The following is a 16,450-nucleotide window of genomic DNA, read 5'->3' as shown; positions in this document are numbered from 1 at the left end:
TAACCCCTTAATTATCGCTTCGGAGCAATGAAGTGATAATGATAACAAACAGGTCACAAAATTGTCAATCCAACGACATATTGATTATTGTAACTAATCGTTACCGTTTGAAATCCCTCATTTCGACGTTACACCTTGGTTTTAGTTTCCGCGGAATGTTCCCCGGTATAGTGCAATAAGACGTAGTCCTTCGTCAAAACAATATTATCTTTGGATTACGCTGGTATTATTGCACTGAAGCACAATCCAGCGTATTTTTGACTTTTTTTTCCTGTTTCGACTCAATTTTAATACATTCCTGAGAAACCCCAACGTTTCGACGTATTTTTGTTATATTTTATCATTATTTTTCCATACTTCTACACTTTTAGAAAAAAAATCAACCATTCCCTAGCTCGTATACTCGACACATTTTCAACATTTTTCCCTAACTGAGAATTCACGATTATTGAGTTGAACAAGAGCCAGTGGTGTGCGTCTTAAATAACTTACAGAAATATCATGATTTTTTACATTTCAAGTCTTTCGATATTTGAAATTCTTGGCATTTTTTTAGCGATTTCAAGATTTTTGGTCACTTTTGGTACCTTTTAGCGTATTTTCAACATTTTTTTGTTCCTGTTTTGACACACTTTTATTGCATTCTTGACAAAACTTGACTTATTTTTCCAACACTTTCGTACCATTTTTACACTTTTCAACAACTTGAAATTAGTGGCGTTTTATACATATACTTTTATAGTTTTGAAGAAAAACAATTTGACATTCTACCTAAGCACGAGCTCAAGATTGAAAATTACAAAAAAAAAACATTTTTTTCGAATCGAGTTTTCAAAAAACCGATGATATGATGTAAGAAAAAATCGATTCCGCTAAAAACGAATTGAACCTGTCCATTGCTATTCTATTCTAGACTTTTTGGGGGAAAAATGATTTTTTTTGAATCGATTAATCGGAATTCGAAAAATGAGTGCAAGAAAAAATCGAGTCTCCCAAAAAAATCGATTCCGCAAAAAAACGGATCGATCTCGCCCATTGCTACCAGCTACCACACAGACTTTGAGCGACGTCTTTCTTTCAATTTATTTTATCAAATGTAGATTACACGAGTTCCACAAGCTCTCAATTATGGGATATTTTCATACAAGAAAACGCAAAATCAAATTTTTAGTATTTTTCATTCATGATCAAAACAAGTTACTTTAGATTAGTTGTGATTGTATTGCGGTCAAGTTTTGATAGGGGCGTGTATTTTTGGTATGAAAAGTGGAAATTATTCATGGCCTGCTCCTCCTCTCTTTCAGCGGCTGCCCTTTCTTTTCTCATACGATTTTGATAAGCTATAATGCGTAAGGAACGTGTATGTCAAGTTTGGTGTATATCGGTCAAGACGTTCCAGAGATATGGTGGAATATGTATATTGTAAAAAAAAATAAAAAATAAAAAAAATAATAAAAAAACCTAAAACAAAATTAATAAAAATAAAAATACTAGAAAAAAAAATAAAAATATGAAAAAAAAACAAAAAAAAATACAGCGATTGTAAGACAACTTTTTTTCAATTGCTTTAATTTTGCTCAAAACAGCGGAATTAGGACCAAAAATTCAAAATTTCAAAATTTTCCATATCGCTTGGTCGCAGGTGGTTGCAGCAAAACCTTCATAACTTGTTAGTGGATATCTGAACCTCAAAAATAAACATAGATCCAGCCCGGGAGCTCCTGAGAGTAAAAAAATACCGTCCGATAAAGTTGAAAATGATGTATGCTTTATCTTCTTATTTCCACCTAGAATGCCACTGAACAACGTGTTGTTTTGATTGATTTTTCATCCTCATGTCTCGATATCTCAGGTATAGGAACCGCTACAGTTCTAATATTTCAAACTTTATTTAGTTGAAGCATCTACTAGTCAAACAAATATTGAAAAAGAGATCGGCGACAGTCTCTTTTCTAATTTCTTTCCGCCCGAAATCCTACAGTGCTCTCGTGCGTTCCTTCTCATTGACGAAAAAACTCAAAAATTGACGAGAATGGAAGTGGACCCGCAATTTTTACAATCAACTTCAGAAAATCGGTCTAATTTTGGTTGGGTAGTCATCTCTTGAATAGCTAACGTATTTTGAAAACGTTAGAGGAAAATATGGCAAGTGCTACCCGGTTTTTTTTCTCCGTCACTTATGACGAATTCAAATGTTAATAATGTCAAATACTTCATCCAGAAAACCCATATTCGCATCTCCGGCAACACTGGCCACCGGTATTACACCTTCTAATTCGCAAGTAAATAAACAGTGAAGAACAAAACGGTGGTGTTTCTAATCAGACATTTGATGCTAGGACGCTCCGAGAAGATTCTGCTTCTGTTGTCTAATGCCAGGTCATGAGACACAAGAGTTCTAAGGGTACCTTAACTTGTGATTACTTTTTGCGCAATTCTAAGTTTGATTTCTAAGGATGAAATTCTTTTTACGTCTTTTCTGGCCGTTAGAAGCGTTTTCAGCGATGCTTAGGTCAATTACGGAACAAATTCTTTTTTCGTGATTTCTCGCCTTCTGAAGCATCTTCTTCGATTCGTTTTGATTTGGTATCAATTTCTTGTTTGCCTACGGACCTTTAGAAGCGCTTTGGGAAATTTTAAGCTCAATTATAGTTAGAACAATAGCATTTAAACGCGTTTTTCAGCTATTTTCAACTTAACGTGGTGAGTTTTGGTACTCAAGTTTCTCATTTTCTATATAACTTTTAAACTATGAGACACTAACTGACACTAAGGGTAAAAAAATCAGACCTCGATGAACTGAGTCGAGTGATAACATATCGAAATCTCGGCTCATTGGACCTCATTTAGGACTTCGATTTTCGCAGCGATTGCTAAACCTTTCTAGACAAATAGTGAGAGAGCCAAACACATGAAGGTATCTGCATCCACGAACCAGTCACTCCAATCCGTCGTCCCCGTGTCGTTGTTTAGGTTTGTGACTCTCACTGTCCTGCTCCAGTATCGGTTCGCGCCCGTACGAGAAGTGATTGTGCAATTTAAATTTAATTAATAGATTTCCCATCGTAAATTATAAAAATTAATTATTATCCATAACAACTCAACCGGCTATTTCACTTCGCTCCAGTCACACCCGGTCTCTCCCGAGCCGAACCGGCGGCGGCTGCTGGCGGTGACGGTCAAGAGGTGTGACGCAGTGCCCTCGAACGACGGAGACTGTAGCCGGAGTGGAACCACCTATTACTCAATAGGATGTAAATGGCGAGAATAAATCGATAGACCTAGCAGAGCAGAGTAGAGCGGTGCTTACTAACTATCGATTCAAAGTCGCGTGCAGCGCGCAAAAGAAGGAAAAAGCGAGTCCACCGAGATTCACAACTAGGTCCTGCTGCACGGTAGGGCGGCAGCAGCAGCAGCAGCAGCATCATTGCCTGCGGTTATGTGTTATGAGGCGTGCGTGTGTTGCTTTCTGGGTGACGACGATACACGGCAGAGGACATGAGCTTGAACAGTGAACGCGAACGGCTGCCCCGGTGGCCACGAAAAAACCGGGGGATGGATCAAACTAAACCTTTGCGATCGTAATCGCTTCTACGGCTCCACTGTTAATTTGCCAGCGAAAAGCTTCCTCTCACTGCTCGCATTGGCCGCGGTGTGAACCAGTTTCGAGGCGCCAGCTATCAGCCATCCTCCGAGCCTCCTCGTGCAAACCCGGGACGGGACTCGACGAATCGATAAGCGAAAGCAAACGCATAAACATTTTCTTTCTTCGTGTGTCGATATAACGTGTGAACGAACATAAAGGCCACTCGGGCCCAAAGTTGCCGCAGTAACTGGAGCCCCACTGATTTGTGGTAGGTCGATGGAAAGAAAGGGGACACTGTGGGAAGTTTTCATCTGCTCTGCGCTGCTCTCTGTCTGTCTCTAATGCCCTGCGCCTAGGCTCTGGTGGCACTCCACATGGGCGCAACTTGGAACGCTCGGAACGGGGAGATGACAGTGTTCATTGATTTTGGATCACGCGGCAAACCATTTGGAGTCCAGTGGTGCGCGCTAACGTTCCGAGAAGAAAACGAAGAAAAAGCAGAAGTCGCTCGTGTCCGAAGCTGGTCATTAAGTTAATAAATATTAAATTAATAATCACACATCACGGACTAATAAGGGGTGATATGGTTGTGATATGTTACAACGCGCGGGTGCGGTGCGGTGGACTGCTTCTCCGGCTCCTCGGTTCGACGGCAATGACTGGCACTGGAAAGAGGGTGTTTTTATTTTGCAATTATACTGATCCTTTCACGAGATCACCGGTTTTGAGCTGCGGTGGAAGCGGGAGGTGGTTTCCCGGCTCGGACGTGGGGATACCAATTTAAATCAATTTCGTACGGACCGTTTGATGGCTGAGTACTATTATTGGGTATTCGAAGGGAGTGAAAGAAGGTTAGCATGGTCGTTAAATCTCAGGACCCGATCTGTTTGTGCAGTGCTGCTTTTCCTGCCAGAAACGGGTGTAGCGCGCTTTTCGCTGCGTGCTCATTCATGTGTACATATTAGTGACGGCAATTTGCGAAACCGATAGCAGTAGCGAGAGGACAGTAATTCGTTTGCCGAGATTGATTTTTTGAAAAATGGGACCGATTTTCTATTGAATTATTTCATTCACAGCTCTGTTTCTCCCCAGATCATCAGGATAATTTGTGTAAATGAATATTATTAATAATGAACACCCATTGAGAGTTCAATTTTCCCACAAACTCTTTGAACACTTTTACACAAAATCATTTTTTGATACTGTTCTAGCATATTTTGACACATTTTCAATGCTTTTATCACACATCTCTGCATTTTTTTTTCAATATATTTTTGTTATTTGTGTTAAAACTATTTGAAAAACTTTTGACAGCTACAAGGCGCTTGTTGAGCGGGGGCCTAGTGTGGTTGGTAAAGTCTCCGCCAACCACGCTCGACGCCTGGGTTCGTATCCCACCGCCGACATAGGTGTCGATGGTTGTGAGGTGGCGTGATCCACTCACAACCAACCCAACTGGTCTAGATTAAATCCTAGCCGACACCGGGAGATTTTCTGAGGCGAAAAATCTCTGGGATCACGCCTTCCATCGCATGAGGAAGTAAAGTCGTTGGCGCCGGTCCGTTAATAAACGGGTCGTGAGTTAGGGTCCTGGGTGTGGAGTCGCCTCCCTGGGCGTCGGTGATTGGCCACAACAGTGGCGGAACTAGACCGACGGAAAATAAGCGAGAAAAAAAAAGGCGCTTGTTAGAACTTTTTAATACTTTCGGGAAACTTTTGGTACTTTGAAGTTTGATTGCGCTATTTAAAATCTGGTAGTTAATTTTTAATTTATCGACCGTTTTTTCCAAATTTTTATGATATTTTTCACATTTTGAATGGTTTTTGACAATTTTAAAATTTTTGATCTTGTGTCATTCGTAGTATTTTTTGTGATTTTAATGGTCTTGGTTATTTAGCAATTTAGATTTTTTTTTACATTATTATTAATTTGATAGTCACATTATGATTATTCTTGATATCTCAAAACTGTCCATATTTTTAGTTTTTGTTATTTTGTTTAATCATTGGTTTTTTCATATTGTTGACTAGTTAAATGAATAATATTTTCTTACAAAAACTTAACATTTATTTTAAGCAATTTGTTTAACACATTTTTGATCCACACTTTTTTCTATGAAACTTGTTAGCACAATTTTAATACTTATGTAAAACTTTTGGTATTTGTAAGTTCGATTGAAGTTTTTAATTTATTCTCTTGAATTTTTTTGACACAGTTTATTTTTCTCATTTTTTAGCACTTTCGGGCACATTCAACACGTTTCTGTATTTGTTTTGACCCATTGTTATACACCGCGGCAACTTGTGTGTTTTATTTGTTTCCTGCATTTTGCATGCATTTTAAACTCCTTTTTCTCTTTTTCTCTCTCTTTTCGTCTTTTTTGCTGCTCTCTTGTCATATTTTAGCACATTACATCTATTCTAAATAATGTTCGACTTTTTTTTTATTTTCAACTATTCAACTTCAAAGACGAGACGAGTTACATCATATCGAAGCTCGAAAAAAATTTTGTTATTGATGCAAAATTCTTGATGGTTCCTCAAAGGTGCGCAAAATCTTAGTTCCCTTCACCCAGCAGTATATATAAAACTGTATTATGCCCCTTCAAGACAATTTTCGTAGACAAACATAATTAGTCACAAAACATTGAAAAAATAAATGTCAATTTCACCCCATTTTACGGTACCTATTGGTTTCAAAACTTATCAAAAAAACATTTATCGGAATATTATACACCCAAAACAAAAATTGTTGTACTTTTATTTTAAGAAATTTAAAAAAGTCACGTGATATCGAGTTACGTTATATCGAGGTTGCGTTATATCGAAGTTGCTTTATATCGAGATATGACTTTATATAAAAAACTATAAGTTAGAGCTACATTTTTAACTTTTTATTCACTTTCACTATTTAATTCTATCACTTTTCACTTTTCACTTGCAAATACGTATTTCGGCAGTGCCGAAATACGTATTTGCAAGTGAAAAGTGAAAAGTGATAGAATTAAATAGTGAAAGTGAATAAAAAGTGAAAAGTGTAGTGAAAAATTTTCTATCAAGACGCTCGAACGTAAGTGAATAAATATAAGTTAGAGTCCATCTTGGTGTCATCATGTTAGAGTTTTTTTTTAAAAAATGTACTATTTATATATAATGTTTTAATAAATTTGTAGATCCCCTGAGACAGGTTAAGTGCAAAGGCCGAAGCGTCGGACATAAAACATAGTAGCGTTTTGATACATCGTTAAGACTGAAAAAGCCTTATTTTCCTTGGAATTAATTTTTAAAATTGTTCCATTCCTAATTTTTCGTGATTTCGGAATTTCACGTATTTTTAAAATTTTTAACATATTTTTAAATTTTCGCTCTTCTTCTAAACATTTAGAAAACCAAAACTGCGTGTTAAAGTGGGTAGTTTTTTGCACATTTCGGCACTTTTTATATAGTTGTCTAGTTTGATTTTCAATATTTGCTTAAGAAAACTTTGCATTGACAATTTTTCATCTGTTTCTTGGTGTTTATTTCACACATTTTTGTTTGTTTTTTTTTTGTGTTTTTCTGACATTCTGAGTACTTAATTGACAAACTTTGTCACAAACGTGTGACTTTTCAGTAATTTTCAACTTCATTATGTTTCTTTCTAGATTTTCAAGTCCTTTTGATATATATAAAATTTTCCTAGCAATTTTTCTGCAACCCAACCTTTCTTTTCTTCTTTTGGCATAATTTGAATAACTTTTGAATTCATTTTTCAATGAATTTTGGCATTCCATTGATTCTCTTTTGATTTTTTTGTCGTAAGTCGCTGTTTCAAAATTGCAATAATGCATTTTCCTTTGCGATCAGTTATTTGATCTATTGTGGCGTATTGCAATAATACTTTTTGAGGCTATTTTTCCTATTTCAATTTTTTTACGTTTTTTTGTCGCTTTCTAATACTTTTTGATGTGTATCAGTTAGTTTTTAAGACTTATTTGACAAGTTTTTGTCACACTTTTTACATTAAACCTTATATCAAGCACGTAAAAATTGTTTTTTTACAATTTATTACTATTTTAACATGCACGTGATGCGAGACAGAACCCAACAATCATTGTTTTTACAATACATGATGTCGCGTTCCATGAGTTTTATCGGGGTTCTTACGTTGGCACAATGTATACCGCAATATAGACCTTGCAAAGAACCACGTCTACCGAAACGCGTTTGCTTTCTCAAGGGCACTCGGGATAGGTAATAGACAACATCGTAACATCATTCGATTCCATCACTTACCACGGTGACACAACCATTGCTTTCCGTCACAATCGTGGAGATGCAGTGATAAACTCAGTTACTGACAACGACTGTTACACATCCTTTCTTACAATATTTCTCGCCCTAACGACCGTAAGGACGTAGCGTGCTCCGTTATCGATCTATACAAAGTGGACGCTACTGAATTGTTCTGCATTAAAGATGGTGTACTAATCCCAAGGTTCTTTCTGCAACTTTACTAGCTCAGATCCACCACTACGAAATGTGCGATCGTTAAACTCAAGCTCATTTTCTCTCTCTCTGTCTCCTCGACTGTTTTGCTACTCATTTCTTCGCATATTAATGTAATTTGTTTGACGTTAGTAACGTTTGCAATGTTCAAATTTGCGCCTAAATTTTGAGCATTTCTTCTACATTTTTCGTTATTGTTTTGACACATATTAGGGCTCGTTCCTAAACCACGTGGTCATAAAGAGGGGGACGGGGGGGTTGTCAAAAGACCACGAAAGACCACGCACGGGGGTTAACGAAATTACCACGTGGTCTTTTTTCCTGACTTATAATTTATTGTGTCTACCAATTCAAGAATGAAGCTTTTGCATTGTAGAAATATAGAATGTACTGAAAGTTTAATAATAAAAATGTAAAAAATTTAAACGAATTTTTGGCACTTGACAAATGAATAGACCACGTGGTTGAAGTCGCAAGAGGGGGGGGGGAGGCTTTGTACAAAAGACCACGACCGGGGTACGGGGGGTTAAAAAGTGATCAAAATATGACCACGTGGTTTATGTAGGAACGGACCTTTAGGTACATTACATTTTTTTTTACTCACATACTTTTTTCATAATTTTCGTCACTTTTTCGCACATTTCAACGCTCAAATTTGCAATAATCGCTTACATATATGTTCAAGATTATTTAACGCCCTTTTGTTATTTTTTTTTTTGTGTTTTTTATTAATTGTTTTCTCATTTGTAATGATAATTTAGATGATTGTTTGAATATCTTATTATTTTCACTTCACTTCTGACACTTTATAAAAGTTGTGTGTCGTTTGCTTTTTTTGACATTTTTTATATGTTTTAGAGCTCTTTTAGTTTTTTCTTTCTGATATGTATGACATATGGCCGTCATTTTGCAAGCTTTCACATTTCTAGCTATTGCAATATTTTAGCTGTATTTCATATATTTTAATTTTTTTAAGAATTTTCCACGTTTTTCGACATGTTTTTTCAAATTCATGAAATTTTGTAAATTTTTGTTACACATTTTGTTACTGTTTTCACATTTTACATTGATTTTTTACATTTTTTGGTAATGTTTAATTTTTATAACTTTCTGGAGGACTTTTTGATAGACGGACAGACACTTTTTTGACAGATTTTCTCACTTTTTTACCATTTTTTGACATTTTTCGACAATTTATCAACAAACCAAGAAACGTTCAATTTGCTGTATGATAAGCTGAACTATATTTTATTGTGTTGAATTTTGTTAATATTTTGAATAGTGTTAGTTTTAGCATATTCAATCATGTTTTAGCTGATTTGGATTCACTCGTTTAGAAATTATATTTTACATTATGTCAAGCTTAGTTACCCTGTCTTGTTCCTTCGTTGCATTATGGTTTTGCATTATTTCTATTTTTTTTTTTAATATTTAGTTTTCGTTTAACTTCTTGGTTGTTGGTTCTTTTCTATTGTTCAGTTAAATAAAAATTATTTTTCAATAAACTATTTTTTTTAAAGAAATTTTTCATAGGGGAATCGCTCCTATCTTCATCTCACCGCTCTCATTTGTCAAATTTACTGTCAACTTTTATTTTTTTGTTCAGAGCAAAATTCCAGTCCAGTTCAAATCGAGAGGATTACTTATACTTTGAAAAAATAGTAAAATTTGACGGTTAATTGAACAAATAAGAGTGATGAGATGAATATAGGTGTTGCGACGAATATAGGAGCGATAACCCTACTGTTTCGAACTCAGCTCTCGTTAGTTCGATGTTGGACCTGCAACTTCTTTTCAGGCTTTCTAGCACAATTTTGGGGGCTGATTTGAAGAGACAATCTTAAGAAGCCATTCACATTCCACGTAGGCAGATTTTTGATAACTTTGATGATTTCTTCCCCAACGTGGATAACCACCAATAGAAATTCTAAAAATTTTGATAGACTGTGGACATTTCACAAGGTTGTTTTTTTATGTCAACCCAGAAGTGTAATTATCAATATACAATTAAAATGTCGAAACCCTCCGCAATCGGAATTACCAACAACAAAAACTATCTTTAGATTATCTAACTAATTAGTTCATTTTATCTTCCGTTTGTAAAAAAGAGGAGTTAGCCTAGCAGTTCTCAAAATAAATTGGAAATGATACATTCATAATAATAATTTGCATTGAAACATCTTCAAAAGAAACTAGTATAAAAGTGAGTATCATCCAATCACCTGATGGAACAATAAAGATTTCATTTATCGGTAGGGTTTATTTCTACCATTAAAAAAATCATTTTAATGCCTTCTATCAATATTACTCAAAAACGCTCATTCAAAGCCTCATTTTAATAGCAATTATTAACCCTCCCTATTTTCACTCTCTTTCAGATCACCCCGAAAGATGGCCTGCCCGCCGTGGTGTGTAGTTCCTGTCGGGACCAGCTAGAAACCTGCCACCGGTTCCGACGGGTGGCACACAAGACGCAAAAGTCGCTGCAGAGCTTCCTCAGCTACGCCGCCAAACTGAGCGGAAGTGCACAGGTAAGAAGCGAGATTATCACCAGCAATCGCCGTACACAAATCGGGAAGTAAAAGCAAATTGTCTACTGTTGCGTCTGTTATTTCCTCCGGAAGATAGGATTTCTTCGATAACAGACACAATCGAGTTTAACTTGAAGCTATAAATTTTAAGAGACAGCTGAATTGGGAGAAAGTTGTATTTTGTGCAGACAACATCCAGCGGAAAAAAGGGGTCTGATTATTGGAGTGAAGATAGAAACTCCACAAACATCCGTTAGATATGAAGCGATTACATCACTTTTGTGTTCTACCTCTTGAGGCAATTCGACAAAAAGAATTAACCGCTCAGCGTCATAACGTGCCTAATTCAAATCGTGGGCAAATATGTGCCAATTATCAATTCCAAACCGATAGCCACTCCTGGCCTGGCTGGCTGGCTGGTTGCCGCGATTGTGTTTGCATGACTCACGATCGTTGCCAGTTACACAACTTAGAATTGGAAATCTCCTACCGATCGGCTTAACAAGGCTTATACGCCCCCTCGCTCTTGCTGCCTGCGGATGCCTGCTGACGGCTTCATTAGGGTACTGCGCTGCGGCGACGTGCGCGCGACGGTAAGGGAGACAGAGAGAGAGCAAGAATATTCTCCCGATCTGCATACGGAGGACTTCTAGTTCTGGCTTGGCTGGAGAGTTCGGCCTGGGTGAACAACGCGCGAAACCAACGCGAATGCACAATTACGGTTCAATGAGATTCGCAAAAGTGCACTCACTCCGTTTCTCGACCAAACTGGTTCGTCGTTTCGTTCGGTGCGCCGCCGTGTCGTCGTTCTCGGTTGGGTTAGTTATAGTTTGTTGGGTTAGGTGAGGAAGGTTGAGTGGGTGGTGGAGAAAGGGGGCGGGGTGAGGCGAGAGGTGCTATTTTCATGCATCAAAACACAGCATCGACACGGTTTGATATGGCACATACGCGCGGTCAACACCTCCATCTGTGTGTCTCTCTCTCTCTCTCTCTCGTTTTGCTTCGCAATCGGAGAAAAAAGTCATGTTCTTACACCCAGAGCTTGAGCTGAGTGAGATATTGAACAAAATTTCAAGCCATTGTTTTTTCTCTGATAGTGCGACAGACCATTTAGGTGCAGAACTCCGATGTGTCGTACAGATATTGGACGCTCTGCGGTAGTGCCACAATCGGAGGGGGGAAGGATGGAGCTGTTTTTGTTGTTTGTTGTTGGTCGAGTTCACCGCCACTGCCGTTGCTCCCTTCGGAGAGCGACGTTTAACGATTCGTAAATATAAAGTTGTTTCTTGTATATATTTCCAACTGTTTAGGCCCGCTGGAATAAGGTGGCGCGGAAAGAAGGAGAATCGAGTGCCGACAGTGCGGGGGTGGCTCATGATTTGCATACCATCGGTCAATCACCGCGAATAAAATCCATCTTGTCATTCACTCTGTACACATGTATATATGGTCTTGTGTACGCGTACCTGGAAATGTGGTTCCGCAGCAGTGATCGTGAATGGTTTTGCGGTTTGCCAACCCTATACGGTACTGCTGCAGAAGTTTTGTTTTATAGTTGTATGGCGAGGCGAGAATTACCACCGTCTGGACTGTTATTGGCACTCGATTTCGAGAATTATTGTAACGCGAGGGTGAAAGAGAAAGAGAGATGTGATAAGTGGTGATTGCGTGATAAAATGTATAAAAGTTTTCCTTTGTTTCGCCAGCGCTACGTGAGCAAACTTTGGTGCAGATTATCTTGGGTTCATGAAATATTAGTTCGGTTGGGCCGAAACCTTCGATGTCTTGGGCTGCAGGGCTACATATCACCGGATTGCCGCGCTGCGCTAGAGACCTCTATACTATTTATTACCAATAATTCATACTTTACGTTGTGTTCCCACGCGCGAAAACGTGTTCTGTGTGCGCTTGTTCCGCCATAAATGGTTCGTGTACTGAATAAATAATTTGAGCTGATATTTTGCGCGCTGTCCTCCGCTAACCAAAAGCTGCTTCCTTGCAGTACGGTTCAAGCAATTTTCAAATTGCTCATTCACCTCTGCAGCGCGGTTTGTTCAGCGATTTTGATTACCGTCATCTCGGAGTCGTTTTAAATTTATTTCCAAGCGCCACATCGTCTTACCCCCCTACAGTCGCTTTGTACCATATGGGTTTAACGATGCGAAATTACTAGCAAGACGCGAAGGATTGATTGCCTCCACCTCCTGTCCACCGTGACTCATGTGATAAACATCGCTTCTTGTTAGTTTACCTCGGCAAGACAAACAGCGCCACAATTTTCTATATAAAATTTATTTACGTATAAGTCAGGGAAGAAACGCTCGTTCTTCAAACTACCGGAAGGCTTACTAGCTTACAGCGATTTGTTGTAATGGCATCGATTCGCAGTCAGGTGCGAACGGTGTTAAATGCTTTTCTTTTCTTTCAAAACAACTCCCCCTTTCAAACAGATGTCTTGTCCGTTGTTCTCCTCAAACTACTGCACACTTATAGGTGCAAAAAAAGTGTGCACAAAGAAAGAGTCTTTTGTTTCAACGACGGCGGTCCCCGTCGTCAGCTAGGTGGAAAGCAACCTGACAGAATAGCCGTTGCATTATTGCAAGAGAGCAACTCACTTCTGCTGCTTAGGGTAATGAAATGCAGTCCACTTGAAGTGGAGTTTATGCTTCTTTTTTCTATCGGAATTGCCAATAGATGTTTTTTGTTGTTGCTGTACTCTGAAGTACCTTTTAATTATTCATTTGAAAATAAAATCCAATCAATTACTGTTTGAATGAGCTTTTCCTATTCATTTCTCTCACTTTTTAATGTTCCCGTTAAGATCAAGATGGTATAAAATATTATCTGAAATTCGATCATGCATTTTTTTTTCTTTTAACTAATTTCAACATTTGTCGCACCTTTAATATATAATAACTGAAAATACTTTCCCATGCAGTGCTAACATAGCTCTACAATTCTGGCTTGAATAGCAAATTTGTGATGGACTTTATTTAGACTAAAACAAAGAGAGGAAAGAAGCTTTGACTTTTGGTTTTAAATAAACCCTAAAAGTATTTTAGAGAAGAACTGTACAAAACGCACCAGTTAAGCATTTACGCAATTTACAGCGCTCCCACTCACTTTAGGCGACATTGAACGTGTAGATAGTAGAATGTTTGAAGGATCTATATACTGCCGGTCCAAGCATAGTTCTCCAATGTTCTACACAAACCTCATGCACGCTGGGACAAATATGCTTGGAACGGCAGTATAATATTGGTTTACGACGAAGCTTATTCTAAAATGTTAATGTTATTTTTGATAAAACAAATACCTTTGCTGCCAAACAAGCCTATGGCCAAGCAGAAGGCTAATATGCCCCTGCGAAATGAGTAACGCTTGAAGTCTCAGAAGTAAAATCAAAAGCAATAAAACATACTCTAAGTTGTCAAGTAGTCTTTTGCAGCGATGACACCCCGTTAGGCATATAGACGCGAGGCATACGGACGCGAGGCATAGTACGCTAGGCATAATGGACGGCAGGCATACGGACACGAGGCATATGGACGCGAGGCCGAATAGACGCAAGGCCGAATGGACGCGAGGCCGAATGGACGCGAGGCCGAATGGACGCGAGGCCGAATGGACGCGAGGCCGAATGGACGCGAGGCCGAATGGACGCGAGGCCGAATGGACGCGAGGCCGAATGGACGCGAGGCCGAATGGATACAAGGCCGAAAGGACACAAGGCCAAGGGGAAGTGATGTGGAATATGTTATTGTCGTCATCATCTACACAGCATTCGATAACATGTATTTCGCTTCGAAGTGTCATTAAGAAAGCAATACACTCGCGACCTTCGGCCGACTCGCTGTTCGAGCGAATGCTGTCCTTACTCGCTACCGCTCGTTCGGACTTAATTGAGGGAAGAAAACTCTGTTTGAGTAGACCTAGCAAACCAGTAAATCAGTCGTTTGGGTGCGAGAGGCCGCCGCTTCCGACGGCGGGTCGGCGGCCGGCTCGGACTGCGGAAACCACGGCGGCTTAGTGCCGCCTCGTTTCCTTGCCCTCGATTATGCGTCTTCGCCGCATGATTTCAAGAAAGGTATTATACCCAACTTAAACTCTGTAGGAATATAATAACACCTGAACTACATTATTGGATCTCATGCGATCGTACAACATCGCATTCGGCCTCGCGTCCATTCGGCCTTGCGTCCATTCGGCCTTGGGTCCATTCGGCCTCGCGTCCATTCGGCCTCGCGTACATTCGGCCTCGCGTCCATTCGGCCTCGCGTCCATTCGGCCTCGCGTCCATTCGGCCTCGCGTCCATTCGGCCTCGCGTCCATTCGGCCTCGCGTCCGTTATGCCTTTTGGCAGTATGCCTCGTATCCATTATGCCTCGCATCCATTATGCCTCGCGTCTGTATGCCTAGCATACTATGCCTAACATCCATATGCCTAGCGTCCATATGCCTCGTGTCCCGTCCCCTTTTGCAGCCCTTCATAGCGCATTCTACCTCAATTTTATTTGTGATCGTTTTTAGGTAAAAGTTGATGAAAGTCAGTGAAATTGATTGGTATATTCATATTATCAAAAATCCAAAATTGTGAGAGTTAGAGGAACCACCGTTTTTTTGTATTTTATGCAATTCATTTAACCATAATATCTTTTAGAAAACATTGAATAATTACTTGTTGAACTTCTCATTAAAAGCGATGTGTAAGTATTTTAAAGAATTAAAACCGTTCAGAAAAATAGCGACGAAGTCAGGGACTTTGAGTATTTCTCGCACTTGCATGAACAAATAAATAACGTATCTGTTAAACAAATAACTGTTCAAGAAATCCTCGCTACACTAAAAGAACTGGACGCTTCAAAAGGTCCTGGTCCAGATGGAATTCCACCCTAACTTATGAAAAATCTTGCTCCTGCTTTCGTAAAACCGTTGTTTTGGCTTTTCAACTTATCCCTTACGTCCGGACAATTTCCATCAGTCTGGAAAAAATCTTTTCTTATACCGATTTTTGAATCAGGTAAGTGATCTGATATCAAAAATTACCGTGGCATTGCAATGATATCATGAATTCCCAAACTTTTTGAAGCTATCGTAAACACTATACTTTTTATCGACTGTTAGTTTACTCAGGGGAGTTTTTTTCGGCTTCGCAGTCTTTAAAATGTGAAAAGAAAACGATATTTTTCTCTTACACCGACGTTTCGAATAATATATATTCTTTATCAAGGCTCTACAAGTAAATTAAGATCAAAACGATTTTTAGAAAACAAATACATAAATTATGCACATAACATCATTACCGAGAGGACCATTTTCCTGTGAAGTGGTTCTTCGGCTAGAGCATTAATTGTCAAAACAGAAAGTAATCATCCTAACAGAACATCCAAAAATACATTAAATTAGCTAAACATGATATCAAATACAATTCATGCTTTTTACATTATGCAAATTAAAAAAAAAAAAAAAACAAATTAAAAACTGTACACTTTAACGAAGCGGAACTCGTAGCACTCTCAATCATACTAAACCAATTTTTCCGTAACCAGCAACCTTGCATGCAAACTCTATTGCGCACAAGTTATGCTGTGTGACACTCGGTGGAAGCTGTCAGCGACCGTTGACGTTTGCTGTTGTTTATTTCTGTACTCCGCTTGACGTGTTGCATGATTGCTGTATATGTTGTGCTTAAGCCTTAAACATCACTGCGTTTGTTTACCGTATGATCGTTCGTGATAATGTGGCACATTTCCAACACGTTCAACGCTGTTTTTCGCCTATGTTCATGAATGGTTCTCGTCGATGCTGTGTTGGAGTAAAGCAGTTTTTTCCCTCAGGTGATGTA

The 16,450-nt window shown here is 38.8% G+C and overlaps 1 protein-coding gene across 1 annotated transcript in view; it reads left to right on the top strand.

Annotated features, from left to right (window-relative positions):
* Window positions 1-16,450, top strand: part of LOC129733354 (probable serine/threonine-protein kinase DDB_G0267686) — a 507,381-nt gene that overhangs the window by 322,921 nt on the left and 168,010 nt on the right. The window contains exon 3 of the mRNA XM_055695171.1: window positions 10,453-10,605. Within this exon, the coding sequence (XP_055551146.1) occupies window positions 10,453-10,605 (153 nt within the window). The remainder of the gene's footprint in view (window positions 1-10,452; window positions 10,606-16,450) is intronic.

The sequence above is a fragment of the Wyeomyia smithii genome, chromosome 3, assembly GCF_029784165.1.
Source record: "Wyeomyia smithii strain HCP4-BCI-WySm-NY-G18 chromosome 3, ASM2978416v1, whole genome shotgun sequence".
Classification (NCBI taxonomy): Eukaryota; Metazoa; Arthropoda; class Insecta; order Diptera; family Culicidae; genus Wyeomyia; species Wyeomyia smithii.
The sequence above is the reverse complement of the archived record's forward strand: the minus strand, read 5'-3'. Positions and strand labels throughout refer to the sequence as shown.